Consider the following 15,007-nt stretch of genomic DNA (forward strand, 5'->3'; position numbering starts at 1 on the left):
TTTGATTTTTGCATTTTTGATTTGGCTTTTGTATTTTGGCCCCCTGTGTTTTCTTTGGACTCTTGGTATGAATAAATCCTTGTTTAACCTCTCCCGCCTGCCTCCCTCATCTCTGTGTTTGGGTCCTCCCTTCCCTCAATCAAAACACCCTGTTTGTTATTTTTTAAATGAGTTTAATTGACTATTTCATAAGGATAGGGCAGCAAGAGGCATTCAATTTTGAACATCTTTTCAGAAGACTAATATAAACGACTGCCTCATTCTTAGTTGGCTTTGTGACCTTATCAAAGTGTGCTTGGCTCCATCCATGCTCCCACTGTTGCAACATTTAAAAACCTGAATTTCAGCTGTGAGTAAGCTATGAAGAATTTATCAAACATTCAAAATAATCTGAGCCCTAGTACCGCCCATACTGTTTTAATGAATAGGACTTAGGAAAAGGAGACTATCATTGTCTGATTTTACATAACACTAGTGGTGAATGAAAATGTATGAATTGAAATCATAGAATGAGAGCCCAAGGAGGGTCTGGCTAGTCCAAACAGCATTCCGGGATGGAAGAAAAACATGTTCTGGTTTACTGACATTTCTTTAAACCAATCACAATCGTCTTAGATGTCGCTAAGAGACGGAGCAAGGGTGCCTTTGCAAAATAGCCTCAGGAAGGAACTTGCTTAGGTGGAACGCGTGCATTCAAAGGTTGTTTTAGTCGTGCAACAGAAAACTCAGATAGGACAGGTAGTCTAGCTAGCTGTCTGGATTTACCCTGCAGAGATCTGAGGAACAGTCAACCACAGTCCTCATGAAGCCATGGGAGTTTAGAACGCCAACACCAAGGAAGCCTAAGGCAACGGATATCCAGTCTAAATGAGAGACATCAGGCAGAATTTCCGGCAGCACCGGAGCAATCCCGGAAGTGGAACATTGTTGCTATAGACTATTGAAACACTGACATGGCGGTGGGTTGTGTGTCTGTCCCCTTGTTTGTCTCTCTGTATGATTTACATTTTGCTTATTTGGAAAGGTTTTGAAAGTGATGCTTGGGTGCCGAAGATAGAAATCTTTTCATGAAAAGATGGAAAGATGTGTGAAATGATATTTATTTGAGAAAAACAAAAGGAGACAATACATATTAATGAACATTTTCACAAATGTAAATATGCCAGATTGTAGCCTTAGGCTGATTTCCATCTGCAGACCCACTGGCAGGTTGATGGTACACAAAAAAAGAATAAATGCATACAAATACACTATACACAGGCTATATACAGAGAAACAAGGACAAGAACAGTGATCACATCAGAACAGACAGAAACAAGAAGAATGGAGAACAAAGGACATATAGAGACAAAAAAACAAAACATTGACTATATTACACAAACCACAATTTGATGTTGTCATCCTCCCAGTGAACCCCCAACACACACACACACACACACACACACACACTCAGTGTTACTGCGTCGCATTACTGAGAGCTTGTGCAGAGAGCACTCTGAGTCATTTCCTAGCAACAGCAATAAAAAAACACTGATATACAAGATCCACCATCAAAATTTGCAGTTGCCATGGTAACAATCAGCAGTTTTGAGCAATTGGTCCATGGGAACATAATATTAAAATAACATACTTTGCATTGGCATAGAAACTTCACTACACCATAATTACTTAAAAAGTAGATTTTCATTTGAGCAATCTTCAAAAAAAATTATATATTTAACATATATTTAATATTTAGGCCTCCCTTCTTTTTTAATTTTCGAGACAAGAATAATTGTGATATGAAACTGACATCCAAGGATAATCCCACTGTACTCTTAGTCAAAAAACATACCATTAAGAAATAGTGTTTCAGTGATACAAGACACAATGTATCCTCCTATCGTTTCCCATTACAGTTTACTGTCTATTCGATTTCAACTTGTATTAAATTGCATTTTTTTTGTCTGCTATGTCTCCTGTAAATCACATGCTGTGTTCTGCTTTAAGGGAGAAATGTACATGTCAGACCCTCTATGTCTGCATTAATTCACCAAAATACCATTAGCTCTCCATTTATGTAAATGGAAGTGCACTAACATCAGTTTGCAGTCTTGAAGGCTAATTATCCTGTTAGCTGCACAGCGCTAAATAGCATAGTAAATGCAAATGTACCTTTGGTCCTTTCAGATCTCGAAAGCTTTTCTCCTTACTTTTCAATACCACTCCTAACAACATACTTTGATAATATGATATCATTTGGGTTTGGAATGGTCAGTAGCAATAAAACACAGACAGGTATATTAATAAAAATGTTTAACATGATCAACATCAGCTTTTATCACTTATAGAAACTGCAAAGGTATTTAAATTAATTTCCCTGCTGATAAATTCCTGTGTCCTGTAACCGCACAAGTATTTATTACAGTATTCATCTTGCTATCAAACAAAATGTTTACGAAATCAAGTTGATATTTAACAATTTATTTGCAGAATGGTTTGCCTTTACATGAGAAATTTCTGTGTTTATGTTTTTGTCAGTGCTTTTACCAGTGGTTTGAAGTGGGCGGGGCTTAGTTGAAAAAACGTGATGTCACACATTCCCAGGCACCTATCAATCAGGATTTCTCTCTCTCAAACTTTTATTTTGATTGTTACATATTCAGTCCTTAAAATTAATGTGATAAAGAAATACAATTTGAAATATCTAAGTTCTCAGGGGATTTATGTACAAAGTTATGAGTGTCTAATACAGTTGTATTGAAACTGTGTGCTTAAAGCATTTTATCTTGGTATACAGACCTGAAGGCTCGCTACAGTAGAGCTATAAGAGTAAGAAATACACTGCAAAAGTTAAGTATGACAAATGGCCTTGGCTGCCAGCTGCTAGAAGATCTACTTAGCCTAACTGGTGGCATGACAGCACTACTGTGGATTGCCTGTTTACCTCATGTGCGTCGCCATTTCTCTCTGGTTCCATTAAATTCCAGTCCAAGCCACACAAGTCTCTGCATTATACAAAAGGGCAGCACTCTGTGAACAGGACCTTTTTATTTCTATCCTGTTTCTTGTGTAGGCCCTATCTTTAATTTCCCGTGGTGTGAGTTCTGACATTGTTTTGCTTTCTTCCAGCAGCCTTTTTTCTACACGTTAGGGGGGGGGGGCTAAATTATTCACAGAAACCAGATGTGTTTGAAAAGCAGCCTAAACTAGAGAAAGTCTACTGTGTTATCCCTGCCATTGCTACAGCTTGTTGTGGATATATGGTGTTGCTGTCTTGGCACAGAAATGAAGTTGGTTGCATATTCTATAGTGAAGGGGACGCGACCCTCGGCATTTACGCACGCACACACACACACACAAACACAGTATGTTTGAATGTCTGTTGCTGCAGCAGACTGGATTTATGTTCCTATAAGATCTCTCCAGTAGGCCGGTTGAAATACCGCAGCTACACTCTGAAATGCAAAGCAACATTTAAAAAAAAAAAGAAAAATAAAAAAAGAAAAAAAAAATGGACCCAAAAACTTTAACAGCAGGGTAGGAAGAGGGGGGAAAACGTCTGGCAGCAGTCGATATTAAAAACATGCAGAGGGAGACAAGCTCCGGGCCTTCCAGAGTCAGGAAAAAGACTCCGGAGAGCTGCAGACAGGAGATGGGTACATGGCATTTCTATTTTCCCCCGGACCATTGATTTGTATATGAAAACATAGCGCTTTTATTCTCCCCCCTTCTGGGCTCTGCTTCTGAGTGATCAGCTGATGAAGAGACTAGCAGCTCGCCGCTATGCTGGCTTGCTAATTCTCTCCCCCACAGCTGCAGCCGATCCCGATAGCCAGCCTGCAGATTGCAGTCAGGTAAATATCCTCCTCCATGTCTTTCTTCTCAGGCTCAGGATTCAGCCAGGCTACATCGCATGGGAAGAGAGGAAGAGATGGATAAAAAACGTGTGTGCGTTTGAATGTGAATGTGTGTGCGCGCGCGCGCCAGGGAAAGAGATCGAGTAGATCTCTGTGAGTTTATTCCTGTCTGTCTGTGTAAGTGTGTGTGTGTGTGTGTGTGTGTGTGGTTGTGAGGGAGAGCAGGGGGAGAGAGGGGGTGTGTAGGTGTGTTTTGTGACAGATGAGAGGGAATCTTTGCTAGATTAGTCAGGCTTGTTAGGACATAACACAGGCATGGATCATCACATATGCACACACACACACACTGACACCCTACCGCTCACACACGTACAGTCAATCAGGCAGCTCTCCGCGGTGTTACATACCCTACATCTTTGAGGATTACCCTCTATCCCTCCAGTATTCCGCTGGAACGATTGTAGCCCCTTAGAGACAGAGCAGCGGGGCTTTTAAAGCCTTCATTTGAGCCGGGCTATGATGGAAAGGATTTCTATTGTAGTGTTGTTGTCTCCTCTCATCTAACTTAATTCTCTGCCATGTGTTTTTGATTCGGATAGATAAGCATGCGGGTTTTTTTTCAGCGTTTGCCATCAGTATTTTTTATGCTTGGATAATAATAATAATAATATGATTGTTTTCAGTAATCATTTTGCATGGTGCTGTGTGCAACACGCAATATTTCAGCATCCTTTCATCTTTGTCCTTGACATTTTCACATCAAGCTTTATTATATGATTTGAATGCTGGTGTGTGTACTCTATGAGCCTGTGTTATTGATGCATCAATAGTCAGTTCGGATTGGACAGCATGCCTCCTCTATTTCCTCCCCTCTCCGACTGCTGCTGCTGCTGCTGCTGCAGGAGCTGCTGCTGCATGCATACTCATGTTTCTGGCCTCTAATTGCCTTTGTGATTGCAGCAGATATTTGAAAAAGAAGCGATCAATTGGTTCAAAATAACTCAGGATGCAGCAGGCACCCCTCTCCAACACCCCACACCTACAGTCCTGTTTCCATCTCATTTCTTTTGTTGCTAAACCAGGAAAATATGGCTTATTAATTATTGCATGAAAGGCCTATTAGCTTTTTAAACATGGCTTCTTCAAATGTGTTCACATTCATTATGCATTTAAAAAAGAATGCTGCCTCCCCTCCATAATCATCTGACATCAAAGCCTCCAGATAAAACAATCTGTCCTAAATTTGCAGAGACAGCACAGCAGTCGTGTCGCTTGTGTCTATGAAAATTCATAGGCTATTGTAATAAATAAATAAATACATGCTTTTTTCATAATACAAAAACCTTACTCAGTAATTACAAATGCTAAATCTCCAGTCAGTACTGCTAATTAGCTGTGAGTGTTTATGTAATTTGAGGGTTTAAGACGGACTCTATAGATGGCTGTCTGAAGTAGGCCTACTTCAGGTTTATGTCTAGGTGGTAAATTAATGTTAAAATGTGTATATATATATATATATATATATATATATATATATATATATATATATATATATATATATATATATATAGTGTGTGTGTGTGTGTGTATAGCAGTTTCTGAGCATCCAAAATGGCCATTTTTTAAAGATAATTTTTTGGGGCATTTTTTCCCTTTAATAGATAGTGACAGTTGTGGCCAGGGTGGCCAGGAGGTAGAGCAGGCACACATGTATTGAGAGGTTCATGCCTTGATGCATAGGTCCAAGGTTCAAATCCAACCTGTGACAATTTCTTTTCTCACCTAAGTGTCATGTCAAAAGTTAAAGGAGGAAAAGCCCCCTCAAAATTATATAATTGATAGTGACAGTGGATAGACAGAAAAGGTGGAAGAGAGATGGGGGATGACACACAGCAAAGGGCGAAAACAAGGAAAGAGCAAAAGGCTCCTACCGGGTGAGCTAGAGGTCACCCCTCATAAAAAAAAAAGAATTTGGAATGGAAATAAGTCACAGTTCTTTTTTTTTTTGCTCCCAGTCCCCAGCTGTTATTGTAATGCTGAGGTATAAACTGAAAAACAAAGGAAGGACATGATAGGCTTTGTGTGTACAATAAACACAGTACATATTTTTAATACCACAAGGTGTCATTTGACTTACTCTCCCGCTATAAGTTTGAGTTTGTTAGATGTCGCTCCCTCTTCTTGCAGCCTGAGGCAGGAGAGAACGGTTCCCTGGAGGAGATGGAAGAGGACATCAGTCTGAAAAAGCGTAAAAGTGAACACCATGGGGAGAAAGAACTGCAGGCCGGCCAGGACACTGGCGAAAAGGTCAAAAGGAAGCGAGGACGCCCACCTGCTGAGAAACTGCCTCCAAACCCACCTGAACTCACCAGAACACTGAGCACACTGGTGGATATGGTCATCAACTACAAGGACGGGTGAGGCCACTCACTATCTGTGGATTGTGTCATGACAATGATGCAACCAATTGTAAGTCCAAATACATGAACTGGCGGCTGTCACAGAAATCTCCCAACAGTGAGAAACCAAGGGCCCTCCCATTATGTAATAGATATCAAAATACTCCTTATGTGAACACTCATTCACTATTTTATTTCCCCCAAATACTGAACAAAAGTTTCAGTTTTCATGCATTCATTTATTTTTCAAGCACATTGATCTAACAAAAAAACCCAACTATAAATGTATAATTAAATAGTTACCTGCAAAAGTTCAGTCCAAGATGTCAATAGTTTACTGACATCTTGATCCAACTGTCACATTGTTCTTCCAGGTTGGGTCGACAGATCAGCAAAGGTTTTGTGCAGCTTCCCTCTAAAAAGGAGGTTCCTGAGTACTATGAGCTGATTCGGAAGCCTGTCGACTTCAGAAGGATCAGGGTACGTGTCACTGAACACCCTCAGAACTCCCATACAGAGATCACCGTTGTCGAGAGTTACAAGATATATATATATATATATATATATATATATATATATATATATATATATATATATAACAAACTCCAATGGATTCATTCTTTAAAAGACGGTTACGTGCGGTGCCAAGAAAAAAAACCTTTAATGTAAGTATAGTTAGTTGTGAAACTTTGATGTTTTTTTCATATATTAGCACCTTCATCATTTGTTTTGAACTTTTATTTACATTTTTTTTTATTTTCTTCCTAAGCACCACCATGAGGTTGACATTTGTTGGTTAACTGCTACTGTTGGAGGAACTACCATGAGCTTTGATACAAACATTTACATCCCCTCAAAATAAACTAAATAATAGTTTATATTAAAAATGTAATGTTTACATTTAAACTCAAAAGATATTTATTTGGATAATCCGAAGTGGGTAATTCTAAGAAATAATATGTTGGCCCACTTCGGATTATCCAAATAAATATCCATTGAGTAAAGTGTAGTTTTTTTAATACATACTGTATTATTTAGTTTATCCTGAGGAGATGTGAATGTTTGTATCAAAGCTCGTGGTAATTCATCATTAGTAGTAGTAGTAGTAGTAGTAGTAGTAGTAGTAGTAGTAGTAGTAGTAGTAGTAGGAGTCAAGACACTCAAATATCTCAACCTCATGGTGGTTCTTAGGAAGAAAATGAAACCAATGAAAATAAAACTCTGGAGTGTTCATAAGTTCAAAACAAATGAAGGTGCTCTTCGGGAGGAGAACAAAAACCTCAAAAAAGAATCCAGGCACTCTTCTTGTGGAAAAAAATTAAAAGCCTTTGTTAAGATGGCTATTTCATATTGAAATCTTCCATTTAAATTAGAACTGGGCAGCAACACACGCCTATCGGCCTTCTTATAGTGGTGATATCGGAAGGGTTGGGGGATCACTGGGGTCATTAGGATTCAGCCTCTGTGGACCATGAATGTTTGTACCAAATTTTATATCATTCCATTAAATAGTTGTACTATAATCATACTCGGGTGTGGTACAAATCAATCATACTTCATATGAAAACACCCCGAATCATCCGCACCCTCTCGTCTTAATGTACCTGAAAGCAGTAAAATACACTTTGTCCACATAACACTGAGGCAGTTTCCTTTTCAAAATGCTGTTAATAAAAATTGTGTTCTTTAAAGTTTAAAAAATATATATCAGAATCAATCTAGTCCTTGCAGCAGAGTACAAGTGATCTTAAATTTGTAGTTTTTCAGCAAACGTTACTTAATATAAGTAAGTACAAGAACTGTTTCCAGTGGCAGATAAATACACTTTGGTGCTCTAGTAGGTAATTACTGCAGCAGGACAGTGGGATTGACTCAAAATTGTTGGTTTTGGTCTTTTCATAGAATTTGTTGACAATTACAAAAAAAAAAAAACACCGTCACATGTCCTTCCCCAAATTATTGTTACCCCCACAATCAGACCAAAGTGGTCCCTGCTGTCAAGACTTGGAACTGAACATGTCAGATTTCAAATAAATCATAAAATCAGAGGTGGAATTGTTGATAAAATCATAGATTGACTGACTTCTCTGACATTCTGCAGCAACTTGCCTTATCTCACATGACTTAAAGCATCCACTCCACTTTGTGCTCCACTGTAAACAACTTGAGACTTAAAAAGGTTAAAGCTGGGGTGTCAAACATACGGCCCGTGGGCTAGAACTGGCCTACCAAAGGGTCCAATCAGGCCTATTGGATGACTTTCCAAAGTGTGAAAATTGTTGAGAAGTAATTCATTCCAATTCTAAATGTACCACTTTAATCTCAGAGTACATCAGAGTTCTTTTTCCGTAAATTCCCAACCTTAATCTTTTTTTAGTTTTTTCTTGGAATTTTAGCCCTCTCCCCCGGGTTTGTAATTTTTTTTCCTACAATGGCCTTAGAACGCTGTTGGAGCAGAAACACAGAACAGAAACTTGCCATTGCAAACATCAGGCTGACAAGAAACGTGTGATTTACTGGTCTGGCCTACTTCACGCACAGATCAAATTAGGAGTATGTGGCCCTAAAATGAGTTTGACACCCCTGGGTTAAAGGAATAGTTGGGCGTTTGGAAAATATGCATTTTAGCTTTCTTTTTGAAAGTTAGATGAGAAGATTACTGACACTCTTGTAACTCTCGACAAGAAACAAAAGAAAATATGTTCAAGAAGCGTACCATCTCCTGGGACTTATTTAATGCTTAATTGCTGATTATTTATCACGTTGAGGTTTTGATACCGACCCTTTGCTTCACAGGAACGTGTGCGTAATCACAAATACAGAACTGTGGCGGATTTGGAGAAGGATATTTTCCTCCTGTGTCACAATGCTCAGACCTATAATCTGGAGGGATCTCAGGTGAACCCCAAGGAATTTTTCCATTCCATGACTGTAGTCATAAATGAGTTTGGATGTTGATGTAGTGATGAACACATGCTGTTACTGGAGGTTTGTTTTACTGTAAGCAGTAAGTAAGTAGCTGTACATGTTCATCCCCACTATATGTTTCTACATTCTCCAGTTTGTATTCTTATCTTCATTTTTTTAATATTTGTTCTTGTATTCTATCCTATTTATTATTTCATTCCTATTTATTATGTCATGTGTAACTGTATGTGTGCTGTGTGTCTGAAAATGCGCTGCAGTAGCACCTTCATTTCCCATTTTGGCATCAATAAAAATCTGTCTGTCTGTCTGTCAGATCTACGAGGATTCAATTGTCATCAAGTCTGTTTTTGAGAGCGCCAGACAGCGAATTGTCACAGACGAGGAACAGAAAGAGACGGTAAGCGCCAGTCACAGCGATAATGGCGGTGGAGCTGAAGACCAATTTGTTCGATCAGCAGGTGAGAGTTAAAATACAAATATCAGAAGGGGTGGTGGTTTTCTAGAAGTGACCCATTGAAAGCAAAAAGAAGATGAGGACACACACTCTGGGCTTAAAAACCCTACTCTGTTTGTTTTTTTAACCAGTGAAACCATTACCAGTCCAACTCAAGAAGGGGAATGAGGAGGGAAGAAGCAGAAATACCACGGCCAAGAGGCTCCACAGTGATTTAGACAGTGATGAGGATCTAGAGGATAACACCACAAAAGATGAAGGTTGAACTGAAGGGCCAGCCATGTTTTTTGTATTCAGGTTCATGTCTATTCTCTACCGCATTCCTTTTAATTTGTTCCTTCATTTTCTTAGCAAAAGAATGGAAAATAAAATGAGAAGGACCACTCAAAGAGAGCCACTCATGGAACATTTTTTTTGGATGCTACTCAAACACGTTTCGCTGCACATAGTGCTGTTCTTTTCATTTAGCTGATCTTTTATTATATATCTCATTTTATCTGCTTTAGTTTCTGTGATTGCTTCTGCAGATATGATGTAAAACAACAGTTTCACTGACTGTTTTTAAAAATCAATATATTTGATTGTATGAAATGCCTTCATATGTCTTGGAGCATGATGTGTCTCTCCTGAAGTCGGCTCCTCCGGAGTGGCACCCACTGGTGACAACGTTGATGTGTTCACGGCGTGAGAATTGAAGCACACAGAAAGGTGTTTTTAATGGAAACGAGAACAAAGGAACACTGTAAAATCTCTGAATGTGATTTTAGAGATGATACATCTTTGATAAAAACTAATTTAAAAAAAAAAAAGAGTGGCAGTGGGAATTCAAAGACACTTGATACATTCTAGTACTGATACTTTTGTCTGTTTCTGATTCTTGATAGAATAAGATTGGGGGAAATCAAGGGTACTCAAGTTGAACATTTTTATCCCTCGTGCTACAGTATATTCACATGTTGTACAGTTTGTGTGAAAAGTAATTCAAATCTAAATTTCTCCTGGTTGTTGGGGGGAGGGGGGTGGAAGACATTGTTAAGACAATCCTTGGAAATATGTATCACTTAAACACTTGCAGAATAAATTTTACCAAAAGTCTCACTGCTTGGGGATTGTCATTATTATTATTATTATTATTATTATTATTATTAGCAGAACAAGGAAGTCATCCTAGGATAAAAAGAGTGTTGACAAAACATGGTTGGGCAGGTTTTCTGTTTGAATATAGCAATTATTCAGTCCAACACAGTGTCAATGCTGTGTGTGATATGTATTTTTGACAAGGTGCCAATAGGTGGTGCAAGAGAACTGTTAATTGTACTTTTGGTTGGCACCAAGTATTTTTTATAAGCACATGCAATAGCATCACCTTACATGTATGTCTTTACCACATTCATTTTCTATAAATGCAGCCATTGATAAAAAGAAAACATGACACGTTTCGCACAGCACTTCCAAATGAAAGGTCAGCTTGAAACTATTTGTATATCAGTTTTTGAGGTTGGTTGCCATCGTCATGCAGCATCGGTCAGAATGCATGAGTTGAGCCACAGAGAAGTTTTGTCCATTCAACAGAAGTTTTATTTAATAAAACTGAATGAGGTGATGATGTATAACATATCCGAACAGACAGACACACATGGGTCGGAGAATCTAGGAAGAAACAAATAGAAATCAGAACTTAAGTCAATATTCTCACATGTTCATGAAGTAACTAGATAAATAACGTCATCAAGAAACAATGTACGAAGTAAAACTCATCTTTCCAGCTGCCGACCCATGTGAAGGTGTGGAAAAGACTGACTGAGGAGGAATGTAGTGTTTAAATAAGGAGTGGCCAGGTGAACTCAATCAGGTAATTAAGGTGGAAAACAATCTTTTTAGAAACCCCATCTCAGTCCCTCCCTCACCTTCTATCATTGTGCAAGGAGTATGGAAGCTCATCAGGCTTCGCAGGAGGAGAAAGGATGATGGTCTTTCAGGTCCCAACTTCAAACATTATTTCTGGTCCTTGGTCTTAAGACCCCTCCTCACCTGGTTTAATCCAGATACATCTGTTTGTTGGTGTACCTTAGAGAGTGATGTGACAGAGCCTAGGTCCCTAAATGACATTCTTTTTGCCAACGTTTCTAATAAACAGCCCCAGCTACGCTCTGGCCCGATTATCTCTCATCTTATCAAATTTTTTTAAATTGGCATACTGGCTTATAGCTTGTAACTGGTACATTTTCCCTCCATTATTCAATAATACGGCACTCCTGATTGGTGGGAGGCCGATAACAGCCCCACAATGGAAACAAAAGGGAGTTCATTGTCTAAGACATTTTTGCAGAGGTTGGCTTGTTACGCTTCTCTGACTTACAAAATTCATTCAATCTTCCACGTTCATCTTTTTTCTTTTAACTTCAATTAAGATCAGCCCTCAAGGCATGCAGTGTCCCCTGGCAGAGGCCTTTGCCCATCCATTATATCCGGAAGTTGTTTACTGTGCAGGCTAAAAACTGTGGTATAGTATCCAGGCTTTATCAGTTCTTAGTGATAGCTGGCCTCGATGATGTAAGGTCTAGCATTCCAGAAGTATCATGCAATCCAGACCAACAGATTACAATTTCGGAAACTACAATTGTATTTATACCCTGCGTGAAAATGCACCACATGAAAATATTTAACAGCCCTTTGTACACTTTCTGCCCAATAAAAACACAAGGTACGTATCTACACATGTTCTGGGAGTGCTCTCCCATTGGTCAGTTCTGGAAAAATTTTGCATCCAATATTTTCACCTTGTAATGTTACTGTGCCTCTTACTGTTAATGTCTTGATTCTGAATGACCCGTCAGCCTTCCAGCTCTCTGGCACTCAGAAACGTGCTGTGTTTGTTGGACTTACAGCTGCAAAAAGAATGATTGCAAACCATTTGAAACCACCTCACAACCTGCGTAAACGCACGTGGATCCTTTCCTTTCTGGATGTAGTATATATGGAACTCTCCATGAACACCGGGAAAGACTCTGGACACCTGGCAGAAAATGGCTGAATCTGTGAGGGCCTCTAATGGACCTCTAACTTGCGCAGGTGTTTGGTCCCTAGTCCTGTCTGTCTGTGTGTGTGCGCCTGTTTCTGCGTATGTTGTTTTGTCTCCCTCCCATCTTTCCTCTCCGTTTTTGTTTTTATCTTTTATATTTATTTTTTTGGGCCCTGGGACGCATTCTCCATCTCAGTGTATTGTTTTTCACTGTTTGTTCCTTAAATATATAAAAATTTGATCACAAAAAAAAGAATCCATGAGGTGCATAAGCAGCCAAAACCTTTTGACATTTGATGATTGTCTCTTAAATCTACTTGTTAGGTAATAAGGGCCTATCTGGGGCAAGGTCACAGCCAATCTGTGCTCACCTACGCAATTGAAGGCTTTTGATTTTTAGTTTATTGATCTTTAATGGCTTACAATAAACAGGGACAACTGGTGGTATTATTAAACACAGTGTATTCAGAATCCTTTAATTATTTCACATTTTGTTATATTTCATACTTATGCTAAAAACATTTAACCTTTGTGTTGTCTTCCTGTCGACTATGCAACTTTTTTTTTATCTGGGTCAAAAAAAGATTTTTGTCATTTTTCCCAACATTTGTTACTTTTTTTCAACCTTCTTTTATAAATTTTCTTCAAATATTACAAAATTGAATAAAACCCAATGAAAGTAGTGAACCGATCATTTATTTTACTTGTTTGGTTTGCTGCACCTTACAACACTCATTACATCATCCATTCACCCATCCACACACTGCAAACACAACTGTCTTCTGTTGTTGAGTTAAGTTGTGTTATTAGTCTAAGTAGTTAAGTAAAACTTTTTGATTAAACTGTTGTTGCCGGCCTTGAGTCAAGCGGTAACAAGGGTGTTGAATGAAGCCATCCATCTTATTTTTTTGGATACTTTGGTTGAAAGAAACCCACATTTTTGATATAGAAACTTTTTGAAAATGGGTCAAATTTGACCAGAGGACAAGAGGAGGGTTAAATACATTCCCCCCCTTCATCAATCCAGAGTCAAAACCCCATTACGAAAAAGGATTTTAAAATGTTCTACAAATTTATTAAAAAGAAAAAAACTGAAATTTCACATTGCCACAGGTATTCAGACTATTAACCCCGTCCTTCAAGCACCTTTGACAACAATTATATATATAACAAGCTTTGGACACTTGGATTTTCTGCCAAACTCTGCAAATCCTCTCTAATTCTTGTCAGGTTGCATGGGATCATTAGCCTTTTTAAGGTGTGCCCAGAGACGTTCAATTGGGTACAAGAACATGGAAATGATACATGGAGTTGTCCCTAGGCCACTGCCATTGCCTTGGCTGTGTGATTTGGTTTATTGTCTTGTTGGAATGTGACCCTTCGGCCTGTCTCTGAGCTTAGTGGGCCGATCTAAAAACCTCACGGCTTGGTATCAGTTCTGATATGCACTGTCAACTGTGAAACCTTAAATAGACAGGTGTGTGCTTTTCCACATGCTGTTCAATCAGTTTAATTGGCCACAGGTGGACTCCAATCAAGGTGTAGAAACCTATCAAAGATGAAGAGCAATTGAAAGCATCTGTGCTAAATTTCAATTGTCAAGGGCGTCAATATCACATTTCTAAATAATAAAAATTCCTAATACGTTTCAATGTCAGAAAGTGCTGTACAACAGACACAAATTTATCAGTCAATAGTCTTTTCATAAGCTGGTCAAAGTGTTGTCCAAAGAACCATTCAGGTATATTGGCTAAACACTCGTGATGTTTCTGGCTCGAATGGTTGAGCTGACAGCCGTTACATACTTCTCCCCAATATTGATAAAGCACGATGCCAAGCAGATGTAGAGATGCTGTTTTAACGTTGTCTATGAGCAGCATTGACACCAGGCCGTCCGGTTGATCACAAGCAAATTTGTCTTGACATACATCGACTCCGACCAGCGGTGTGACACCAGGTGGTAGGGGGGAAGCCGGAGGTGATCAGATCAAAAGAGAGGGTGGCAGAGGAGGTGTCAAATGTGGTGGTGGTGCCAGGAATCGTTCAGGAGTTGTAAATGATGATAACGTTGAAGATGAATGGTGAAATACGGTGTCCGTCAGAGGTGGGAAAAAATTCTACAACACAGGAAGTGTGCTGGGGGTAGGGTAACACCACTCCAGACCTTCTGGAAAAATAACTAACAATCATTCATTACACCCACAGTGAAGAAAAAAAAACTATTTTACAAGTAGTTGACTTACATAATTATACCCACCAGTATAGTCTTTGTGGCTGACAATTTTAGGTCTATAAAGAGGTTGCGGTAGTGGCAGGGGCTGTTCAGTCGTCAAAAATCAATTCTTCTCATAAGAGTTCCTTATAC

The 15,007-nt window shown here is 39.0% G+C and overlaps 1 protein-coding gene across 1 annotated transcript; it reads left to right on the forward strand.

Annotated features, from left to right (window-relative positions):
• Positions 1-3,525: 3,525 nt before the first annotated feature.
• On the forward strand, positions 3,526-10,617 carry LOC116704230 (probable global transcription activator SNF2L2). The gene is made up of 6 exons (XM_032539538.1): positions 3,526-3,836; positions 6,027-6,256; positions 6,613-6,718; positions 9,035-9,136; positions 9,480-9,624; positions 9,752-10,617. The coding sequence occupies exons 1-6, from the start codon at positions 3,741-3,743 to the stop codon at positions 9,883-9,885; spliced, it is 813 nt and encodes a 270-aa protein (XP_032395429.1). The 5' UTR covers positions 3,526-3,740; the 3' UTR covers positions 9,886-10,617.
• Positions 10,618-15,007: the final 4,390 nt, after the last annotated feature.

Source organism: Etheostoma spectabile, chromosome 16, assembly GCF_008692095.1.
Source record: "Etheostoma spectabile isolate EspeVRDwgs_2016 chromosome 16, UIUC_Espe_1.0, whole genome shotgun sequence".
Lineage (NCBI taxonomy): Eukaryota > Metazoa > Chordata > Actinopteri > Perciformes > Percidae > Etheostoma > Etheostoma spectabile.